Genomic DNA, 13322 nt, shown 5'->3' on the forward strand with positions numbered 1-13322 from the left:
GGTGGGGGGGGGGGTGTTCCGTTTGTCTGAGTACCGATTATTCCTGTAAAAAATATGCATTACCTGAGAGCGAATGACTTGTGAAAATTTTATTACGGATTCTGTATACGAGTTTTGAGACTCCAGCAGGGAGACAATCAATTATGGTGCACTATGGAAAGAAATTGTAATTAAAGTTACGTATCTTGAAACAAAGGTTGCGAGAAGGACAGGTAAGATATTTTTAACGGTATTCGGTGATCGAAATTTTAGATCATGATTGGTCTTTCTTAAAAGATTTCGACTCATCTGAGCTACCACTTATGGATTAGGAATGACAACAGTTCCTAATATAATTCTTAAAATTTTCCTCGCATCAACCAACAATTGAGAAATTTCAAATAAAAGAGCAATACATCGATTTCCACAAAAGATGGACAGCTGCAGTTTTCATTCATTCATCAAGGGCCTTTGTTGTTGAATAGGAATTTATTTTTATAGCTGTGACTGTTTTCAATAACGAAAAACGAGGGCAATTTAGGTCTCTTTCTTTATAAGTTGTTTTTGAAAGATCTATTATTGAAGTACAAAAAGCAAGTTTTGTTGGCTTACATTGTTATTAACAGAATCTTAAAAATACATTTATTGCCTCTTAGACCAAGACCAGGTGCGAAAACAGAATTTTGTGAAGCCTTTTCACAAGTTTAACACTGTTCGTTCTTTACAGTAATGACTTGCCGCATCTAATAATGTCCCCTCTTCGATTCATCGTTGTCGTTGCGTGCGCTATAATTTGTGGTACACAAACATACACAATACTTGCAATGAAAGAAAATGACAACACTCGGTTATCAATTGGCGCAAATGAAGTATTTTCGTACTTTATCGAACACAAAAACCATCTCCTTAATGTGGGGAAACTTTCGACCTTCTTTGTGGGTTTGATTAGCGAGTGTGCCCTGAGATGTGCACGACTTGCCTCGTGCTTATCATTCAATATAGAGGAAGCATCATTGCACCGGGCAGGAATTCTGTGCGAGCTCTTGTCTGAAGGTCTGTATAACGTCCCACATCATTTCAAGCGCAGCAAGGAATTTCACCACTGGAGTAAATTGGTAAGTAATCGTTATCATCAGTCGTGCAGATTGCTCTGTCTCAGATGCGCACGTATTCGACAAGAGAATTATCGAGAACATTTTCCACCGAAATCCCCATTTTACATTTATTTAGTTTACTTTTTATCAACAGCCTCAAATAAACTTGGACGAAGATTTAATCTCCTCTCTAGATAAAATAGATATGAAACGCGACACACTGGTATTAAAATTTGAACATGCGGAAAGCAAAGCCAACAATAAGAATCTTTTCTCACTTCCCTTTTCAAAGGACGATTATTACTTAGAGCTGGTTAACGATAGGTGGAGATTTTCAAACCCTTAGATATGTCTGTATAGCATCTAATTCCTCTCTACAGTATTACCCATCTATTACCCTTAAATCAAACATTACGATCGCGAAAATAAGGAAATTATCACCAACGGAAGATGCTCTCGATTGTTGAAAAAATTCTTCTTGTCGGTACCAAAGGAAACGAGTAAATAACAGTAAAGAGAAATTGCACACCAATCTTAAAGTGTAGAGCGTGAAAACGCAAATTAATCAATGAACAATGACTCAGCCGATTTATGGTAAACGCTTTAAAACTTTACCTTTTCTAGACGCCTTGTTCACGTTTCCCATGCAAAAACGGAGGGAAGTGTGTTCCTGATTACAAGGGCGGAATCTATAAATGTCTATGTCCCATTGGCTATCAAGGGAACACTTGTCAGCAATTAAATAGTGTTTCGTACGCCGGTAAGTTTTCAACGCTCATACTTCGGTAGCACGTTGTAATTATACTTTTTAAGAACTGGTCTTGCCCTAGGATGAATAGGTATGGCCTCCAATTATTTTGTTATCATGAAATCAGACAGCAAAAACAATAAAAAATTATAGGTGGCCCCTAAAAAATCTAAGTCAAGCACTTCTTTTCTAATCGAGGACAAGCTAAGTGCGCTCTTAGAAATTGGAGTAATTAGAAAATGATCGCTTAAAGAGTTTATTTGGTTTAAAAAAATTCACTTTTGGAGAAAAATCATTTCACGTTTGCTAGGAATTAATTAACAAGTGTAGGTATAACTCAGAAAAATATGTTACCTTGCATGCAAATTAATGGGCCTAGTTGAACAAAATGTTGGCCGTATCTCAGTTTTTACTGAGATTCCACAGGATGAGAAGTAGCAAAAGTCTTGGTGGGCATGCATGAGCGAGTCATCTGGTGTCTGACTAAATAAGCTCACAAAAAAAGTCCTAAATAATTCCCCCTTTAAATTTAAAGCAAGAAAAAAAAAAACAACAACAACAACCTGTTCCTCATATGAAACGCACATTTACGTTGTATTACGTGAATCCGTGATACACTAATTCACGACGAATATCAGAAACATTTTTCGAACAGTGTTTTTAGAAGACCAATAAAAAGATATGCATGAGGTGCTTTTTCTTAACTAAGTGTCTGAGATAAGTAACCATGATTTCTTCTCAGGCGACGAAGTGGAAGCCTTAGGAAGCCATAGGAGCAATCCAGGACTATCTTGCAAGGACATTGCAGACAAGCGGGGTGAATTGCTGACGGATGGAGAGTACTGGATTGCACCCAGAGCATCCAGGGACTCTTTTGTAGTGTACTGTGACATGACAACTGATGGAGGTAAGACAGTTATAACGATTTGATCTACTCTTTCTGAATCAAAATCTTGAGGCGTGAAAACTGAAGTTAAAAAATTTAAAGAAGTTATCGTGTTGGACTCTTGGACAAAAGCTAGGAACACGTACTGCTAAATTATAACTGTCACAGGTTAATAATATTGGACAAAAATTTCACAAAAAAAATTCTTGCACCAGAAACTGGCTAAAACCCTCACGTCTGAAGTACGACTAAAATATGCAATTGTAAGGTATAAAAATTTGAAGACTTTGTTGCTCCCAAATAGCAAGCTTGAATAAGTCACGTATCGAGCAAACTCACTCACTTGGCTAATCAGTAACACAACTTTGAAAAGAAGCCTATGGGGTATGTTCTTATCCATTAGAGGGCCCGATTAGGTCGAAGCCTGTTAAGCCAAAGACAAAGAAATAATGTGGCAAGAGAGCTAGCTTCATTGAATTTTCATAACAAACAAAGCTCGAACAGTTATTGTACAGCGGAAGTAACTGAGCCCATTCCTATTTGAAAAGCTGTAAACTGCTTCATGCATACATTTCCATATCTTGTCTGACTCAATTCTATTTTCACAAAACCTTTTATTCAAATGTGGACAACTATTGCATTTTCCTTGTTTTACAATCCCCATTTTGAGGTGTCCTTTTAAACCTGGTGTTTGGCTACTGTCTTGAGGTTTTTCTTTGTTGCCAATGTTTATTTTTCAGGGTAATTTTTTGGATCTTAACTGTATTGTGGTTTATCCCTCACGATGTTATAGGTGGATGGACTTTACTAAAACGCACGAAAATTCCGGCAAATCTTTCTGACCTTTCAACTAAGACCATGCAGATGGTTAGCAACTATATTGCTATTTCAAACTATACGGACGACTATGTGTTCGTTTCGATCATGGGAATCCGAGAACTTCGACAAGCAATCAATTTTCATCAGCTTCGGTGGTATTGCTTCAAGAAACAACAGGACAGTGTTTTCCACGTCATGACAAAAAACGATTCCGCCGGCTATAAGGTACTTGAGTATTTCTTGGAAAATCCCAGCAAACCAGCTACAGCATGTGACTCTTTTGATACACTCCCGGATGATAATTCCACACTGTCCCACAACTGTGACAAGTGGGGGGCCTACAATGACACAGTCCTGGAGATGAACCAGTGGGGCTCTTATTCACACCATGGAACTAACAGGATTTACCGGCTTGTCGCTGACTGGAAATCGGACATGAGAGCATTTTCCTTTCGTCCACCCGGGCAATTTTGGTGCGATGACCATGGTGGCGTGAATTCTCTATCGCGAGGAGACAAATGGGAAGTTTATGCTCGGTAATTTGATTGAGCTGAGACTTTCTTTTATCGCCATTACCTTTGTTATGCTGTCATTTCTCATTGTTGTACTAATGTTGCGTCCTTTTACATTCTTTTTTTTTTTTGGAACTCGTGAGCCTTAAGTAGGAAACCCGGTAGTTTAGTGCCGAGGACTTCAGAAAGAGAGGACCGAGTATGGGCCCTGGAAGGGTCACTGTGCTGTTTTCTTAGGCGAGACACTTCAATCGTACAGCGTTTCTCTCAGTCGAAGAGTACCTGCGAATATTGCTGGGTTGCTATTTGCGACAGATCGCATCCCGTTCATGAGAAATAGTGCTTCACGCTTTGAAAACCAGAATTAGGAATGGTAATAAGATTGACACACCAATGTTTGTCAGACTTGAAAACCAAAAGGAAATAAGACGACCACTTATTTTCATTTTCTCCTGAAGAGTATAACAAGGTCTAAATAGCCCGCAGGACAGACGTGATAGTCTTTTGCATTTTTTAAGTCCAAGGCAAGCGCGTGGCTGACGCGAAGTGTGAGTCGCCCGCGAGGGGAGGGGCGCAAAAACGAAAAACTACCGGTATCTTGTTTGTCATTTTTTTGTGTGCCCCAATCCCAACGCGTGACTCGCACGTGTGCTCTCCTCGAGTTTGCCTGCGTTCGCCTGAAAAACGGAAAAAAAAATTGCGCTTGTTTTGCGGCCTAAGGCCCAGATAGAATCAAACGGCGAAAAACTATTCTGCTCGTTCAAGCCTTAATTGAGTGTGCTTTATTTTGATACACAACGCAATGGTGGAACTATTCAACTCTAGAAACAGAAACGACTGAAGTCTAATAACAGTAAGGATTAGTAAACAGGAAGTTGTAGATTGAAACTCAATAATAGCGATTTAAATATTTTTTTGAACTCAAATTATGTTAAGGATTTTATGTTAGTATAAATCTCTGTTAAGTCTGCAATCCCAATAATAAACAGCATTCATAAAGGATTTTCACCTTTTTTTGCAAATTTCGTCTTTCACTAAATTGCAACCACGTCGTTCGAATTAGTTTAATCAGGCTGTTTCGTATTTGCTCTCAAATCCTACTAAATATCAGAGAGCATGATGTATTTGTCAATTCGTTAGTTTTTCTCATGACTTCTAACAAAACTGTTCAAATTTTGATTAGTATTTATTACATACACTCAGGAGTATCACCAATCAACCCGGACCGCTCAATGATTTTTTACCTCCATGATACATACGATGCAATTACGACGAAAAACTTCGGGTGACAAAACTGCTTTAGGATCATCAAGGAGGTTCGTTTTCATTTCATTCTAAGTAGCATAATTTCGTTCCCTGTTGGTTTTAATGTAAGAAATTTCAGGATAAGTTTAACAAATTCTACTGCGCAAATTGCTGATTTTCATGTCAATGTCACTGTAGATTCTGGATGGAAATGAATTGCACTGTCTTCTTGTCGGTTCCCTCACAATCTTGCAAACCTCTGCCAATGACGTAAATTGGTTTCGGTTCTGGCTGAATGTAAAGCGCTCTGTTGGTAAAACAACATTTACACAGCTTGTTTAGAATAAAACGAAAGCTCCGACGAAAATTATGGTTGAAAAACGAGTAAATCGCTGGGTTGAATGCGCTGTTGGAATACATCAGAAAAACTACCACGAACACGTAGGTGTCGCTACAAATGAGGTCGTTGCGATAATACGAACAGAATACCCAGCCGATCCAGTAGGGTAAAATACAACAGTAAAATACAAAAACTATCATGGCTACCATTTTGAGAACACGAACGTTGATTCGCGCGTTTGTACGGCTTCGGAATGACATCCGGATTCTGGGTCCTCTTTCTCCAGGCCAGAGACGAATAATAATCGCAGCGTAAAGTCCGACCACAACAAGCAGTGTTAGCACGAGCAATGACAGGAAAAACAAATACCAAATTCGCCAGTTGATAAAAAAATGTCGCGTTTTACAGAAAACATTCTCATTGCTCACTAACAAATTTGCGTAATAAAACAGAGGGACACAATAAACAGCTGAACCAAACCAAGCGGTTGCAATAATAAAGCGAGCCCTTTTCGCTGTAATGATTCTCCTCCGGGGATAACAAACAGCCACAAACCGGTCTATAGCAATCATTGCCAGATGAATCACTGAAACGTTCATACAAAGCTTCTCCATGTAGTTGGTCGTCTTGCACAAGAATATTCCCCAGTTTCCATGGATAATCCATCGCTCGTTAGCCAGAATTCTTGTGATTCTCTCTGGCGTGCTAGCCACTGTGAGAAGAAGGTCTCCAGCAGCCATGCTCACAATGAACATATTATTGACCGTGCGGAGTTTTCCATCAATATTAAGCTTAAAGGCAAAGATAATCAATGTGTTACCGATGACAGACAGTGCAACAACCACACCATAAGCTAAACATTTAAAAGATTTCTCTATAGGCGAATCGCCTGCGTAGATATTCGGGGACGAGGTTGTGTTTCCAGTGCCAAGATCATTCATTTCCCGCCACAATGTAGTCCTTCCGGCTCTCATAGATTGACGTTTCTTGTTCGCGTGCTTCTGTTGTTAACCACTTTTCCTCTCCTTTCACTAAGTAAAATGAAAAAGTAAAATGTTAAACGTATTTAACTGCTGATTCTCTGCTCTTAGTCATATTTCATCACAGATTTGGTACCACGATGGGTCTTCCAGCAACATCACACCACTTACCTGCAGAATTTGAATTTAGTAAAATATTTGCACAGAGGAAAACCTCTTATTCGATAGGCAAATTACACATTTAACATTCCGCCTCAGACAAACATTTATTATTAATACGATTGGAAAATGGCCCAGAAATTAAGTAGATGTTATGAATAAAGGAAATCTCTGTGGGAAGCAGCATCTTTATAAAAGTTCCTGTATTTGCTTTCGATCAGGTTAAAAGGGATCTGAACTCCAACCACGTTTTTCAAGGATTTCAATTACCGCGTGGATTTTGACTGTTAGGTTTGAAAAGTGACACCTGACAAAGACGAAAAAGGAAAACAGCGAATATTCAATTGTGTATTAATCACATTTGAGCACATCGTCACTTTTCTGGAAGCAGATAGCGATTAAATTAATTAAATTGGTACCTTAATATGAAATCAAGACTTCTGCCATTTGCGCCGCAACGCATATCGAGAGAATATGTGTGATTCCCTTAAGAGATGTGGACAAATTTACCGGAAAAATAACCTGTCGAGTAGTTGTCTTCATTGTAATCTACACCTCGATTTCATCTTTCAACTGCAAGAGCTTGCAGGGGTAAAATTTAACAATATAATTTTTTTTAAATCAGTTGTTTCAATCACTCTGCTTAACTGATTCAAATCGCTGAAAACAATAATCCACATTGTGATAAAGAGATATAATCATTTCCCAAGAATTGAATGGAAACCTGCTGCTCCAGTCTATCTGAACAATGTCAGGGTTGAATGAGTATGATATGTTTGTGTTGTCAATGAGGAATGATTCAAAATTCTATCCGGCTTGATATCATATTGCTGTTCGCATCCCTTGCTATTGGCATTAAAGGACGAATTGACATCGAGACAATAACCTTCCTTGTTGGTTTTCCTCACTCTCTATCTGAGGCTTCTATAATGAACATATTAAAGCAAATGCTAATTCTTGGGTTTATGTCTCATTCTGATCAAAACAGGCTAAGAGGAGAGAGTCTTGTGGGTAAGAGTTGTTGGATCGTGCGCTTGCGCACACTTCGATTCTGGGTGTGATGCTGATTATAGACTGAAGGTTTTCCCGCCGAGAGTGTCAACGTCAGCGGTCTGATATCATTTAATTGTTTCAAATTTCGATTGTGTAATGACAAAAATAAAAAAAAAATGAGCTGACTTTTGCGCAATGTGTATGTCGTGCCACGAAAGTTGGCTAATTAATGCCAAGTTTGCCCACACCTCCTAGAACATTCATTCTAGATCTATCTAAGCTTGGATCAGATTGCACTTTGAGGGCCGGCTTACTCAAACCAAGGTTTTACGCAAACAGTCGGCCTAAGGCTTCCTCTATAAGTGGGTTGATTGAATCAAATAAATGTCCTTCCACTGTTTGCTTCCAGCCCACTTGACACTGCTCACAATAACAAATGTTCAGTTTCGTTAAAAACGGCTAAACGTTGTTTAAATAATCAGACCTTATAGTCTAAGAGGACACATTTGCAAATTCATCCTGGTTTTCTCTTCTTTCCAACCTTGCTTATTATTTGGCAAACACTTTGGCTTCTTGAGAAGAGAGCTTTGCAAACAATGAGAGCTAAGACATGAAAAACCCCCCATCTGCCTACACAGGATGACTTAGAACAATTAAATCATCATTAATTCGAACGTCGGATAAATCGTCTTCCGACCGTAATTTCAGCACGATGCTCTTCCTCAAGATAATATCAAGTCGTTTTCGTCGGTAGACCGACATCACGCAATGTTGCATGATAACGTTTTTCTGCCATTTTAACATATGAATACTGATATTCGGCTTCATTTAATCGTTCAGACCCAGAATTTGCGAAAAAAGAAAACATTTTGGCTTTCTCTGAGTGCTCTTTCAAAACACATGTTTCTCAATAATCATGAACCTGAAAAAATCTTTCTCCAGGTAAATGAATCAATGCTTTAACAACTTTCATCTATTGTACCGGAATAGGAAGACTTCCTAAGTCGGCCCTAAACATATATGCATGAATGCTTTTTAGAATTAAGTTCTTTTAGTTCTTGGCATGGGATTTCGCTTGATTTTCTACTGCTCCGGTTTCTTCCTATAAATTCATCTTGTGCCGTATCCGTACTCAAGTTCTTAGAGCTAAAACAACATCTTCTGGACGTCTTCATGATAAATCGAAAACCAACTCTGAAGGTATCATTGAAAAAGGCATAAATGACCGGATTAACCGCACTATTTGCATACATGAGGAAAATTGCAACAAATACATAGGTATCATTACAAATGAGCTCACTGCGATGGTATGAGCAAAACACCCAACCGACCCAATAAGGAAGAATACAGCAATAAAAGGCAATCACTATCATGGCCACCATTTTGAGAACACGCCTGTTAACTCGTGCACTTACACGGCGTTTTATAGGGGTTTGCACGATCTCGGTCGTTTTCCCACACCAAAGTCGAATGATAATCGCCGCGTACAATGTTACTACAAACAACAGTGTTAATACAATCAGTGACAGGAAGAACAAATACCAAACTCTCCAATTATTGAAAAACTGTCGCGTTTTACAGTAAATTTTTCCGTGTTCCTCCAGCAAGTTGGCGTAATAAAACAAAGGGACACAGTAAAGAGCGGATCCTAACCAAGCGATGGCAATGATAACACGGGCTCTTGTCGCTGTGATAATCTTCTTGTGGGGAAAGTACACAACTAGAAAGCGATCTATTGCAATCATCGCTAGATGTATCACTGAAACATTCATGAAAAGCTTTTCCAAATAATTACTCGTCTTGCACAGGAATACTCCCCAGTTCCCTTCAATAATCCACTGCTCATCAGCCAGAATTCTTGTGATTCGCTCTGGTGTACTTGCCACTGTGAGGAGCAAGTCTCCGGCAGCCATGCTCACAATGAACATATTATTAACAGTGCGAAGTTTCCTGTCGACATTGAGCTTGAAAGCTGCTATGACCAGAGAGTTACCAGTGACAGAAAAAACAACTATCAAGCTGTAAGCCAAGCATTTGAAAATTGCCGCTAATAATGAATCTTCTGGATAGACACTTGGCAATGTTGTATTTTTTGCACTTGAGTTATTGTCAATAACGCGATTTCTTGTGTCATTCAAAATTTCACCAACTTTTTCCATTGTGGCTTCCGGACGATCTCCCTTTGTAACTTCCACCGCGTTCTGCACTTGTTTTTTCCTCTCTTTAGCTAAATGTGAGATGTTTCTGTTAATCTTGGCAAACAAACCCGCTTTTTCAGCCTGACTATTTGACCGCTGGAGAACATCTAATTGTTTATTTATTCTTCCGAAGGATCATTTGAATTTCAAATAATATCAATCGACCACGCAGTTAAATTAAAATCAACATTTTCGAATTTGTTTAACATCACGTACTGCAGCTAACATATACAGTTCGAGAGCCAAAAAGAGGCCATGTTAAGATATTCTAGAGGGACTCTTTGTTATCTCCCGTTTTCCCTTAAACACGGAACAGTGTGTCTTCTACTTTCGCTTTTTCCTTAAGCCGGAACTTTTGTGAAATGGTATCTAAAACAATAACTGTGTGTTAAACTGCTCGTATCGTTAGAGATGGTTTAATATCAATAATTTCCCGTGAGAGTAATACTTCGTTGTCACGAAATTTTTTTTTTTTTAAACTATTAATGGCCAAAATGCTCTTAAAATCCCTCCAAGTCTTCCTTTTTTTTCCACCGGTAAACTAAGAGGATCAAATTACGTTAGTGTGAATTGTGAAATAAATAATGATTGTCGTAATGATTTACCACGACATTCATTTCTAGTCTATCCATTCTTTTTTCTGTAATATTTGCGCAAACCAAAGGTGGAAGAAATAAAGAAAAATTATGCAAATTAAGACTGATATATTGAAGAATCGAAAAGTCTCGTCTTGATAACATCTATTTCGTGAACCTTTTGAATTCAATTTGTTTTATATGCTAGCAGTTTTTGGCAGGTGTTTCGATTTCCATTCTCCGCAAAAAAAATGATGCGATTAAATTCTGGTGCTCTAGTTGAGGCTGTGAATTCGTTCGCTTTTTCAAATAATTTTAAAACTAAATCTGAATCATAAGAATATGCGTTTGCAAGCCGACAATTTGTCTCGTATACTTGAAGGAGAAAGCGAACGCCAAAGAGATCCCATTTCTCCTTCAGTGATTTAATTCACTCATCACTGCAGGGCTGACTAAGCGGGAAAACAAGAAACACAACGTATCTTCATCGAAGCTTTGTCTGATGCGATATCAACAAAGCTTTCATCAAACAAGTTAAAACTAAATGAATAGGGGCCTGGATTAAGTGAATCCAAAATACTTCCATTAAATTTTGCCCGACGGACGTCATTCAGAGGATGTCGCGTCGTATTGTGGAATTAGACAGAAAATGAAAACAACTGACTGGCTGTATAAAAATAAAGGTTATTGTCCCTTTTGAAAGTTTCGTGCAAAGATCGTGGGAGTTATGACGGTAACTTGTTATCGGTCCAGGACGTACGTCAAAATGAGTGCACCCAACAGAACCAATTTCAATTGATGCCGGTCCATCGATCATTCTCGATACCTAACCCGTGAAAATTCGTTTTCGAAGAAAGATCACTATATGAGTTCTGTACTCAGAGAAGCTCAGTATGATACAAATAACATGGATTAGACACCTGCTGGTTTCAAGGCAAACGATATTCTTTTTTTTTTTCCATTAGGTCTCTTACATGACGCAGAATTACCCTTCGAACGCAATGCATTACGCAACGTAGTAAGTTCAGTTTACTCAACACCTGATTTCAACCTAAAGCGTTTTTTAATTATTCCTCTCCGACGCTTTTTATTTTTAAGTTTTAAGTTTAGATCTCAGAAAACCAGCTGGGAAAGTCGAATTCAGACATGTCGCCTTTCATATTCCTCCCTTTAACGTTTTGTCTTAAGAAAGAAAACTCCTCATCAATCCAATCAACCAAATTTGAACAAAAACAACAAGATAAGGGTCTCGATGAGTTCTGTTTCTGACACAGTTTAACGACCAAAAAAATGTAATTCAGAAATATTTGCCTTGATATTGAAAGGTTTTTATTCTTTTTCCTTCAAACCCGGTTTCCTATTTTTTTGACTGTTTTTTGAATGCGACCTCATTGAGGCAATACTTCATAGAGAGGCCGGAGGGTTCAATAAGGTGGCAGTTTCAAATAACAAATAAATTCGTTATCAAAACCAATAAAAAGAAATACTACAAGTTATGTATTATTTTTTGTATATATTTTTCCCTTGTGAAATGACAAGTCAAGGTAACACCTTTCTGTCTAAACGGTATTGCAGTTGTTTATATGAGTGTCATATCACTAGGAATTAAATATTTAAAAACCCATAATTATAAAGCAGAAGATAAGGATTTAAACTATCTATCCTGTTAATGGTAAAATCGAACAATAATACTGTAATTTGAGGTATTCTACTTTCTTACTTTCTTTAGCCGGGCGTCTAAGCTTAGCTAAGTGGTGCTGCTGCAGGTTATTAGGCGTAAGCCTGAATACTGTAAATTTATCACATGAAAATGATTTTCAAGCAGTAACCTACCAGACGGGTTCAGCACAGCAAGCTATCAGCTTTCATTCGCATAATATTACATACAATTCGTGACTTTCGCCATCGACATCGAACATATTTACTTCTTATGAATAAAAAGGGGGAAGTTTTAGCGATACTGTGATGCTGCTTCGTATACAAGATAAGTTGGTTTTGTCAACTTACTGTGATAATGTAAATCGGCCACCGTAAAGAGTTCAGTTCCAAAACTGAAGTTTAAGCGTTGGTCCTTCGTCGGAGCGAAAACCCCTCGCTCTTCGCTCTGACGAAGGGCTAACGGTCGAAACGTCAGCTTTGGAAGTGAACTCTTTACGGTGGCCATTTACATATAAACTCAGTTGATTAAACCAAATTATATTTACTTCTTAACCTAACTGACGAGTTTGTAATCATTCAAATGAAACGGCATTTAAGTCATGAGTTGATTGCAGGTTGACAATATCTAACCAGAAGAACAGGTATAACTTTTTTTTCTTTCGCTTCGCTCTCGCCTCTGCTTTAGATCTTCAGAACTGTGCTCAATAATCATGCCTAGTCTGAAGAACTTTTCTTACTGAAATTTTAGGCTTTCTTGTCTTTTCCTCGGCCAAATTCTCTTTTTCATTTCGTTACTTTTGTTTGGGTGCAGAAAGGAGTACACTTTCTATAGAAGGCATATGAAAGTGTAACTTCTGATCAAAAGTGCTATGAAAGTATAAGAAATTGGAACTTGTCGAGGGAGTCACTACTTTGTTAATTGAACCCTCCTACCCTCCCCTCCCCTCCCCACCCCTCTCTTCTCCCTTTCTGAGTCTCATACCATTTATTTATTCGTATTTTAGGCGACTTAGAGAGTCGTTGCTTTACGGAAATTAACGAAAATTTACCATTATCAGGAATACCAAATTGTCATATATAGTGGGGAATGATGAGACGAATGGAACAGGGGTGGGGAGGTAGCCGTTTGCAGGAA

At 38.3% G+C, this 13322-nt stretch overlaps 3 protein-coding genes across 3 annotated transcripts; 1 reads left to right on the forward strand and 2 right to left on the reverse strand.

The window, feature by feature from the left end:
• Positions 1 to 650: 650 nt before the first annotated feature.
• Positions 651 to 5040, forward strand: LOC113665611 (uncharacterized). Its single transcript, XM_089198438.1, has 4 exons — positions 651 to 1094; positions 1698 to 1833; positions 2564 to 2728; positions 3501 to 5040. Exons 1-4 carry the CDS (start codon positions 729 to 731, stop codon positions 4064 to 4066), a joined length of 1233 nt encoding a protein of 410 aa, XP_089054564.1. The 5' UTR covers positions 651 to 728; the 3' UTR covers positions 4067 to 5040.
• Positions 4792 to 6989, reverse strand: LOC113665597 (QRFP-like peptide receptor). The gene is made up of 2 exons (XM_027181316.2): positions 6775 to 6989; positions 4792 to 6654 (listed from the first exon to the last, which is right to left on the reverse strand). Exon 2 carries the CDS (start codon positions 6595 to 6597, stop codon positions 5473 to 5475), a length of 1125 nt encoding a protein of 374 aa, XP_027037117.2. The 5' UTR covers positions 6598 to 6654; positions 6775 to 6989; the 3' UTR covers positions 4792 to 5472.
• An 867-nt stretch (positions 6990 to 7856) lies between these two features.
• On the reverse strand, positions 7857 to 10774 carry LOC113665596 (QRFP-like peptide receptor). The gene has a single exon (XM_027181315.2). It carries the CDS (start codon positions 9912 to 9914, stop codon positions 8766 to 8768), a length of 1149 nt encoding a protein of 382 aa, XP_027037116.2. The 5' UTR covers positions 9915 to 10774; the 3' UTR covers positions 7857 to 8765.
• Positions 10775 to 13322: the final 2548 nt, after the last annotated feature.

The sequence above is a fragment of the Pocillopora damicornis genome, chromosome 2 (genome assembly GCF_964200805.1).
Source record: "Pocillopora damicornis chromosome 2, jaPocDami1.2, whole genome shotgun sequence".
Classification (NCBI taxonomy): domain Eukaryota; kingdom Metazoa; phylum Cnidaria; class Anthozoa; order Scleractinia; family Pocilloporidae; genus Pocillopora; species Pocillopora damicornis.

Coding starts and splice junctions, on each gene's coding strand:
- LOC113665597 (XM_027181316.2), bottom strand. CDS start 6,597: ATGAGAGCCGGAAGGACTACATTGTGGCGGGAAATGAATGATCTTGGC.
- LOC113665596 (XM_027181315.2), bottom strand. CDS start 9,914: ATGGAAAAAGTTGGTGAAATTTTGAATGACACAAGAAATCGCGTTATT.
- LOC113665611 (XM_089198438.1), top strand. CDS start 729: ATGTCCCCTCTTCGATTCATCGTTGTCGTTGCGTGCGCTATAATTTGT. Junction 1,095..1,697: donor TTCACCACTGGAGTAAATTG/GTAAGTAATCGT, acceptor TACCTTTTCTAG/ACGCCTTGTTCACGTTTCCC. Junction 2,729..3,500: donor TGACATGACAACTGATGGAG/GTAAGACAGTTA, acceptor ACGATGTTATAG/GTGGATGGACTTTACTAAAA.